We start from the raw sequence: 9896 nt of genomic DNA, 5'->3' as shown, positions 1-9896 counted from the left end.
ATTAGTATTTCTCGGCGGGGGTGAGTGGAATCGCGTGGCTTCCTGCTGTTCGATTGAGACAGGGGGAGAAGTTTACAGCCAATTCGCCACTCGATATTTGATGGAAATCGTGGTCCCAGTGCTCACAACCTGTCGCATGAATAAGTTCACATTTTTATCCAATCGGGTTGACACTAGAGTCCTAGATCCAATTCGTCCGGTTCGCATGTAGACTCGAGCATGCGGCAATGGCTCGCCCAAGATGGCTGGATTTGTACCGGGCCAAGCACGCGTGAAACTTGGGCAAAGCATTCTCCGGCTTATCCCATGCTTGCGCTTGAACGTGAGTTATATCACTTTGATTTGCAAATAAATATTTTTTGAAAATAATAATAATTAATGGAATATTTAAATCAATTACATAATTCAAAAGTTATATTTTTTTATAGAAGAAAAGAATATATCATATGTGATTGGATATGTTAGAATATAATATGAAATCACAGTGTAAGACATGTAGCTGATGCTATAGCTTTAGGTGCAATGGTTATAATTTAAATAAGACCTCCTTAGTTTAGCTAAAGCATATAATAATTGGTAGTATAATATCCCCAATTAGGAGTATCGATATACCACTATGTTCAACGCTAGCACCGAGAATTATTCTAAAATGTTAATAGTTATTATAGGATTTGCAATTTCATATTAATTTTTAAAAAAACAATAAGGTATATTATGACGTTAAATTGTAGAACTACAAGAATATAATATACACTCAAAATTAGGGAGATTAACAATATAATATTTGTTTAAAAATAAAATAATTTAATAGTATTTGGATCTATTGCTTAGAATTTGTTTTAGTTTAATTATAACAAATATGAAGAGAATTTAATAATTTAAAACGTAATTTAATAAACTTCCATTTTTTAGTTAAATGGGTTATACAATTTAATGGTAAATAAATACTCATAAAACTTTAAAATGAAATTTGTTGATAATCGAATTTAAATAATAATAATAATTGTATAGGATGTTATATAGTTGTGTGCTCGAGGATAAATAATATTTATTAATAAAATTCTTGAGTTAATTTATAAAGCACTATAGACCATAAAAGAATTGTAAAATTCAATTTAAATTAGTTTTACTTTCTAAATATGGAATTCTTGCTAGTGTGATGTAAAGATATTTCGTAAATTATTTATTGATTATGAATTTTTATTTCAGTTTTTTCAATTTATCTATCCAAACAGTATTGAAAATTCTACATTTTATTTAAGTGATGACTTTTAATAGTCAGTACAAAATTAATAACTTCATATTAAAATTAAATTACTAGTTAAAGCTAAAACTATGTTTACATAGAGAGCATATGTTATGATATTGACTTATTAAGATAGGTACATATAAATACAATCAAACAAATAAAATTAGAAAATATTAGCAATGGTACCTTTTAAAACTAATTAGCAAAATAATATTAAGAATGTAGCGCAAAAATGCAATTGTGAAATATACTAAGAGATAGGGGTGCAAACGAATCAAGCTTTTTCATAAATTTTTCGAGCCAATTCAAAAAATATTTAATTCATATTTGAAATTATCGAATTAGAACTAAACTCAAATATGTTTGATAACGAATTCAAATTTAAAATATCTTATTTGATTGTTCACAAGTAGCTCCTGAGCCAAACTTAAATTGAACTCTATTTATTTATTTATTTATTTTCATAGTTTTAGTATAAATATGCTTAAATTAAAATTTGAATAACTTGAATCAAACTTGGATTTAAATCATTTTGAACTATAATTTAATTCTATTTGAATTAAGGTTTAAACAATTCAAGCCAAACTCGAGCTCGGATTTCATTTCGAATCGAGCTCAAGCTATAATCATTTATATTTTTGAATTTCAAATCGAATTCGAATATCAGATATATTTTTCAAACTCAAACTCAAATATCAATATTTTCATACTATTTGCCTTGATTCGATTTCGTTTAAACCTTTAATGAGGAGGTATTTTAGAGACAACTTTGAGTTTGTTCTACCATCTCATTGCCTTTTAGACTCCCTTGAGACCTTAGCACTTGATCAATGGTGCTAGGATATAATGCTTTATAGAGCACAAAAAATGGAATTGGAGTGCAAGTGACACAACTTGATAAATTCCACATCTTTGGGATGAGGGGGCATCCTCTATGAATGATTTGAGAACATTGAATCAAACAGAAGCCTCAAGCTTACCTCCAAGACACATAACTTTGACCCCCTTTTCGCATACTCTAAATGCACCATAAAGGGGTGCAATCTAAGTGATTAGGGTTCGCAACCAACTAGAACTCTTTAGAACCTCAAGTAGAGTAGTAGAGGTAGGAGAATCAGTGCTCGGAGTCTTGGGGAGGCCAACCATCTTTCACTCATGACTCGATCACTTTAGAATGGGAGGAATGCCCAATTCTTCTTTCAAAAGCCATTGGCCATGTGAACCTCGACAAGTTCATATTTGCAAAGTAGAGAATTAGCTAGCGCATCGCATCAAATAGGCGTCAACAAATACAATATTGAACAAAGCTATGGGTTGATGAAGCCTAGGAACTTGGCTTCACACCCCTCGGATTCTAGTTTAGTGGTGTTATCATAGATGGTCGACAGACAAATAAATCTAATGGATTAGAATTCGGTACTTTGGATAAATGACATAGAAGAAGCGTCTCTTCCAACCTTTGAAATGGGTCAAGATGCGCTTGTATTTCCTACCTTCACTTGGATACCTATACACACCTTTTATCAATCACTTGAAGGGCACAATATCTGCCCTCTCAGTCAGTCTATGAAAAAGATAAATGGGTGTCACCAAGTATCCTAAGAAACTTGGCCAATGTGGCATCCTTTGAAGCTTAGAGGATATTTTCAAAGTGGTGCAAACAAAGTACTCTCAAACTTTTCACTTCAGCATATATATTACTTAAACATGATGTGGTAAAAAAATGGATGTTGTGTTGGATCATTGAGGTTAGTCTACCACTAAAGGGCAAATGCTTGCCAAGTTGCCGGGCAGATGTTGTGCTTGGCCATTGAGCTAAGCGAGTTCAATCTGCTGTTCCAAAGAAAATCTACCACCAAATGGCAGACACTAGAGTGCCGAAATGACTAAGCCCTTGAAGGAGTTCAAGTAATGGCAGACTTGGGTTATGTATATGGACGATTAATTCTTCGACAACGAAGATGGGGGACCCTAAACTGGTGCTACTTAGATTGGAATACTCAGTTGAGAAGTCTCTAAGATTTCATTTGGCAGTTACTAAGAATGAGGATGAATCCTAAACTTAGATCTAAGAGGTATCCTTAGCAGGGAGAAAGTTTAGGATAATCCAAGTCTCCAGTGACTCGCAACTGATGGTGAATCAGGTGCTAGAAAATTTGATACCAAGGAAAAGGTCCAAGCTTGGGAAGAACCTATTCAACATTTCAGCATAAAGCAAACCATGAGGTCCAAAATAACATGAAAGTCAATGCACTACGAACAATAGCTACAATGATTGTCGGAGAGAATCCAAAGAAGGTACTCATAGAAGAAGTCCTAGTTCGAAACATTGGGGCCTAAGTGGTCAAAGTTAAGAAGAGTCATTTCTAGGTGGACGATAACATAAACTACCACAAGGTGCTCCATGTTTGGTTTGCTAAATAGTGCTAAGGGAAATATATAAGGGAAGACATAGGAACATTGACAAAACAATTCAAATGTTTTGAAATTTAGATCTTGAAAAATTACATCAAACGTTACCAATTTATCTCCTCTTCCTAGGGATTCTTGCATAATACTAAAATATAAGGTTGTTTCCCTACCTACAAGAATGTATGTAAAGCTCAAATCAACTAGCATGTTCCAAGAATGTTCGGCCAAGCATTCGTCCCTCTAAAGCTTGGGGCATCCTTATTTGGTCCTCTAACTCTACAACTTCTTTAATTTTTTTTTAAATGACTAGGCATCTAGATATAAATACATATAATGTCTTGCTATGAAAAATAATTTACCTTAAAACCGTAATTAGAACCTGCTAATAGTGTGAATCTCTGGTGGTACTTTTGCCTCATCAAGACTGTTTTAAAAAGCTAACAATGCATAATAGTAGTAGTCTTTAGAACTCCATGAAAGTGAGAATTAATAGTCTCCATCGACTGGTAAAAAAAAAGGAACAATTGTCTAATAGTGAAGCCATGTGTCAACAAGAATCTAGAAGATGAGATGAGGCTCTTACGGGTGTAGTGTAGCGGTCAGAGTTAGAATCTCAATCTCAATAGGGATGAATATTCTAAAGATTGACCTCTAAGTGTGCATAATTATACTCTGGATTTTATAAAAATGAGGCTGGTAGCTTCTCAATAATGAACAAAGATGAGCAAAAATTAAAGTCATTTTAAAAAGACTGGCAATCTTCCGATCTACTAATTAGTCTATTTGACAATTCCTATCAAGCATTTGTTTTGTGCTCACTGGTTTAGATCAATGATGTGTCCATGTACTATGGCATGCTTATACCACAATCTAATAATTTGATTATCCCTTATCATATATCAAGCTTCCTCAGCCTTGAAAATAATTTGAAAGTTAATACACCTAAAAGATTATAAATTTAAAAAATAATAAAGATGCAGTAATCAAGGTAGAATAAAGTTGACTCATCAATACTACAGTGAGAGAGGTTAGGAAACTGCAGTGAGACGTTAGGGACTGGAGCATTGATCGATGAGTCTCTGCAATGTCGGTCAGCACAAACAAGGTTGATGTCAGGCAGTTGTCTGCGATGTCGGAAGGGTATGATGTCGCGACTCGGGAGGCCAGGAGACTGGGAGAGAGGTTTTATATAGGATGCAGAAATTATATGAGGGATAAAAGGGAGAGAATAAAATTAAGAGCATCCATCCTTCCTTCACCAAATCTGGCTGAACCAAAAACAAGGATAAATTGGAATATTTTACCTTCCACTCATCCCTTCTCATCAATTCATCCTTCCAACCAAACAACCAAATGGCTGATGTGGGTTCAGAAGTCAACCCATACATCCATCATACACCTTATTCATCCAAACAAACAGGCCCTTAGTCTAGTTGATCTATGTTAGTTATGGGTGTGTGCATAGGATTGATTCCACAGGCTATTCCATTTGGATCAGAGGGGTGCAGGGGCCTTCAATTTCACCTCAAGGGCCGACATGGGAGTGGTCGGCAAGGGAGGTCAACATTTGGCGATTTTGGCAGTAGGCATCTTCAATAGCAAAGAGAAGGCAATCAAAAAACAACAAAGGTGGGAAGTAACAACAAACAGTGGGAAGCAATGGCAAAAGAAAGGAAACACCAACTCACCAAGAGAGAACCAAAGAAGAAAACTTTATTAATTTTTCAATGATACAATCTAGGTGGTTTCCCTCTTTTTATGGAGTTTCTTACAAACTAATTCAATCTGGTTACCCTTTTTGTTGATTAATAATTAGATTCAATTTGTTATTTTCTTGTAGATCAGTTCCTTTTCTTTCCTAAGGTTAAATCAATTCCTTCTAATTTCTTCCTTTGCTATCAATCTACATTCCCAATTTCACACTATCAGGATTTTGGGATTTCAACATATAACTCGTTGTCGAACCAACACAACAGCTCCGTAGGATATTAAAACTACAATTCCCATGTCATATAACATGTTTATGTTTCAATATAAGGAAAAAAAGGGAAAACTAACATCTTCAGATCGGCTTCCAGGAAGGAATGATCACAGGAAACTAGAAATTTAACAAACACATTTTCAGAGGTGAAAAGGAAAATGAAGAGAATCCATTGTCGAATAATAACAACCACTTGAAGCTCAAGTTCAGATTGAGAACAATATCTAACATTCTCGGAGGAAACCTTGAAATTTTCAATTTGATTAGAGAAATTAGTCATGTTTCTGAAACAGCCATAATAGAAACTTAGTTCTCAAGTAGAAGTTATAGCAATGCTATCAGAGATCTGTTACCTGATCTTTTGTCGACCGATCGCCTTGTGCTCGAGTGGGCTTTCCCTCTCCATCGCAGCGACCGCCGCCGCCCATCATCTTTCTAAACTCCTCGAAATTGACGCTTCCGTCGCCGTCCGAGTCGACGGATCGGATCATCCGCGTGCAGTCGGCCACTGAGCACTTCTCTCCCAGTCTCCTCAAGACGCGGTGGAGTTCCTCCACAGAGATACGCCCGTCATTGTCGAGATCGTACATCCGGAAGGCATCCCTGAGTTCCGCCTCCGCGGAGCCGCGGGAGACGTCGAGGTGGAAGGCGGCGAACTCCTGGAAATCGACGAACCCATCACGGTCCGCGTCCATCACAGCAATCATGTCACGGATCTCCTCGGGGGACGGATCGGATCCGAGGGCGCGAAGGACGGCGGCGAGCTCCAAGGCGGAGATCCGGCCGTCGGCGTCGGCGTCGAAGCGGGCGAAGACCTTCTCCAGCTCGTCCATCTGACGTAAGCCGACGGACGGCGAGCGGGCGGGCGACGGAGACGACGACGACGACATCTGGGATTTGGCCATGCTGAGGGAAGCAACGAAGCGCTTGAGGACTAGAAACCCCTCTTTCCTTGGGAGATCAGATGACTTTCTATTTTTGGAAGATGACTTTATTTTATTTTTTTGATTTTTCGCCGTATCCGTGTCGCTATTTCGATAGAGAGAGAAATATCATAAAAGAGTATATTCAAATTAGTGGTTAACTGAAACTGAAATGATATCAATTGACTAATTAATTCATTAATTAATCAATAATAAATGACTTTAATTGATAGGGTTTTATTCTAATTAACAATTTAATACTAAATTACCTTTGATCAAATTTTTTTTTAACAGTTATGGAAGCCTCAGATGGACGCTTTTACTCTTATGGAATTTCTTTGAGTTGTCCAATTTTTTTTTTTATTTTGAGCATACTTCGTCCAAAAATATTTTGTGACTATAAATCTTAAATTGATGCCAAAAATATTTTGGGTTTTCATTTAATTTGTTAATATTCAATTTTTTTTATTTCGAGTTCTATAGGATCCTCAGATACTTTTAGCAATTAGTCAACTCAATTGATCATTAATTATATTTGGCTAAATAATTCATGTAAATTAGATATTATTGCACTCTTGAACTCCCTTTAAATTTGTATATGTTATTTTATTTTATTTTATTTTTGAGCATACAAAGGCATTACTCCTTGAATTTATGTCAAATAGACACCATTACAATCATGGGCTCTCCCTTGAGTTTTTTTTTTCACATTATCTTTCTTAATTTTGAGTCCTTATAATTAAGGCCCAACAGTCTTGTTAGCTTTTACTCTAGTTTATAAAAGTAAAACATTCAAAAAAAAAAAAAAATCTCAATTAGCTCCATTGATTATCTTTGGAGTGACCGGTCCCGTTTCCATGGAAATTTTCAATTTTAATGCACGTAACGATCAGTCCAAACGTCCCGTATCCTTTGATTGCACTCTCATTTAGAGGAAAAAGACTATATAAGAAAAACATTTAAGGTATATATATATAACATGGAAGTTAATCAAGAATAGATGGATCTTAAGTAGATTTGTTTGGGCTTAGTCCAGTCAAAAATTAATTTTTTTATTATCTATGTAAATTTTTTATTTAAAAATTCATCCTTTTCACTTTCAAAATTCAATCCATCCATAATTTTTGAATCTGTCCCTACTTTGGAATCAGTCATTACAGACCAAACAAAAATAATAATAATATCGATCACTGGAGTCAACGTAATTTTCCACAAGTGTTTTTGTGGCATGGCGTATAGAGACAATTCACCATGTGTTTGGTGGTACATGATGAACGGTGCTGATGTTTCGGAGTATTCTTGAAGCCTATATGTCCTTCTTGATGATACTGTTGAAGGTCGTTTTCGACATTTTTCTGTCACGGTTTTGTCGTCGAGGTTAGTATAAATGAAATGAAACTAAAATCGATCAAGATTTAGAATGGAATGAAATGAAATATTCATTTTCTTTGTTTATTGGATGATACAGTTGGTTTCCGGTTCGTACCAGATCAACAAGACGCATCTATGTAGTCCACAAGCCAGCCACAATACGGGTTGAGATGCTACGGGAGCTTGATCCTAAGTATTGAGTGGTCGAGTGATCGAATCCAAGTGGGTTACACTCCCAAGCATTTGAATGGATTGCGCTCCCGAGTCGCGAGAATCAAAGTATTGATCGCTCAAGCACCCTAAGTACCGAGTGATCGAGCATCCGAGTGTCGTGTGGTTAAGCACTCCAAGTCCGAAATGGGTTGCGCTCTACAGTCCCAAAGGGTCTTTGTATGAAGGTCAGTTTGACATGATGGTTACAAGGGCACCAGTTGCAAAGGTACCCTTTAGCAAGGACGGAGCCATGTTAACGCCTTTAGTGTCGACAATGTTGGAAAGGAGACAAACTTTGATTTACAATGGAAGAAAGGGGAAAAAAAAGGAAGATAGTCCTGAGTGACGGTGCAAGTGTCGACACTCGTGGTCCACAGTTCGGGATTGGCTCCACCATTCCCCTTTAGTGAAGATGAAAGAGATATATCCTTTGAGACTATATAGTTTTTCACCACTCTTCACTCTCTATATAAAGTAATGATGTTAACATCAACTACGAGGAACATTACGAAAGAACTTGTAAGTCCTATACTGCATAAAATTTATAAATGAACTCGGATAATTAAAAATATATGAATATGGATCTAGTTTCAATGATTAATATGATACAATATATTAAAATGCATAAACAACGACATGTAACCTGATTGAGTCATTGTCCTTGTTCCGCAGCGTCAACTGCTATAATGTGGAAGAAGATGAAGCAGAAGGAAAAAGATGATCTTCCAAGAAAATTAAGATGACAATGCCATAAAACATGTGCCAATGAGAAACGAAGGCAAGATATTAAGAAACCCTAAACCCTTAGATATCAACTTTATATATAAAAATTCAATCCATTATCAGCCCGTAAATAATAATGGATCAGGCTAACCAATTCTACATATTTAATCCACATTTAATAATTCAAAATCTAATAAATCTTAATTAGATCACTTAAATAGATTTAATTCGTATATGCATATATATAAATTATAATTAAACTCGAGATTAATTTCAATAAGTTATTCTAAATTATCTAGTATGCTTGTTTTTTTTAAAAGTCTAACTTAAATATCAATGAGTCCACCGGAGCAACTCCTGATAAGTTATTTCTCACAAAATTGATCACGTTAGAAAAAGAAAGTCTCTTCGACTATCTCAAAAAGTTTCGTCAAAAAATTCAAATGATGCGGCATTGGGATTATTGAATAATATAGATAGCTAAATACTTTAGATTATGTTGAACCCTTTTTTTATTCCTTATTTATTATTTATTTTATCAATTGTCAATCCACTCTTCTGCACACAAAAAAAAAAATTGAAAATGTAAATCTACTTTGTTCTGATCTGTAAGTCTGTTCATCGTAACCAATTCAACTATACTTTGAGGGCATCAATTGCCAATCCACACATCATATTTAGAATGACGGTTCACTCAACATTTGTTCACTTATTTGAGTCGCCGATTAGCTCGATCCAAGTTTATTTGCCTAACTTAACATGTTTAATTGCCCTGGCATTTCTATTTAGACGGGCTCAATTGGCCATCACTCATTAATTAAAAATTTCAAATAAATTAGTAAAATAATTTAATAAATTGAAAATAACAAAAAATTAAATATTATTATGGTTTAAAGTACAAATTATTATTCATTAAATTAATATGCACTTCTTATTAAAGAAAATAAATATAACTCGTAAAGAAATTAATTATTGCATAGAATATTTTGATACGACAAATTGTGAGAAAAATGAGTTGAATATT

The 9896-nt window shown here is 35.0% G+C and overlaps 1 protein-coding gene across 1 annotated transcript; it reads right to left on the bottom strand.

The window, feature by feature from the left end:
• Positions 1-5733: 5733 nt before the first annotated feature.
• LOC141828172 (uncharacterized) lies at positions 5734-6603 on the bottom strand. Its single transcript, XM_074715545.1, has one exon. It carries the CDS (start codon positions 6545-6547, stop codon positions 5981-5983), a length of 567 nt encoding a protein of 188 aa, XP_074571646.1. The 5' UTR covers positions 6548-6603; the 3' UTR covers positions 5734-5980.
• Positions 6604-9896: the final 3293 nt, after the last annotated feature.

The sequence above is a fragment of the Curcuma longa genome, chromosome 4 (assembly GCF_044706935.1).
Source record: "Curcuma longa cultivar G26 ecotype Majalengka, Jawa Barat chromosome 4, ITB_CL_G26_1.1, whole genome shotgun sequence".
Classification (NCBI taxonomy): domain Eukaryota; kingdom Viridiplantae; phylum Streptophyta; class Magnoliopsida; order Zingiberales; family Zingiberaceae; genus Curcuma; species Curcuma longa.
Note: the sequence above shows the minus strand (reverse complement) of the source record. Positions and strands in the feature narration are given on the sequence as shown.

Excerpts from the sequence above, each read along its gene's own strand:
- LOC141828172 (XM_074715545.1), bottom strand. The coding sequence starts at position 6,547 with ATGGCCAAATCCCAGATGTCGTCGTCGTCGTCTCCGTCGCCCGCCCGC.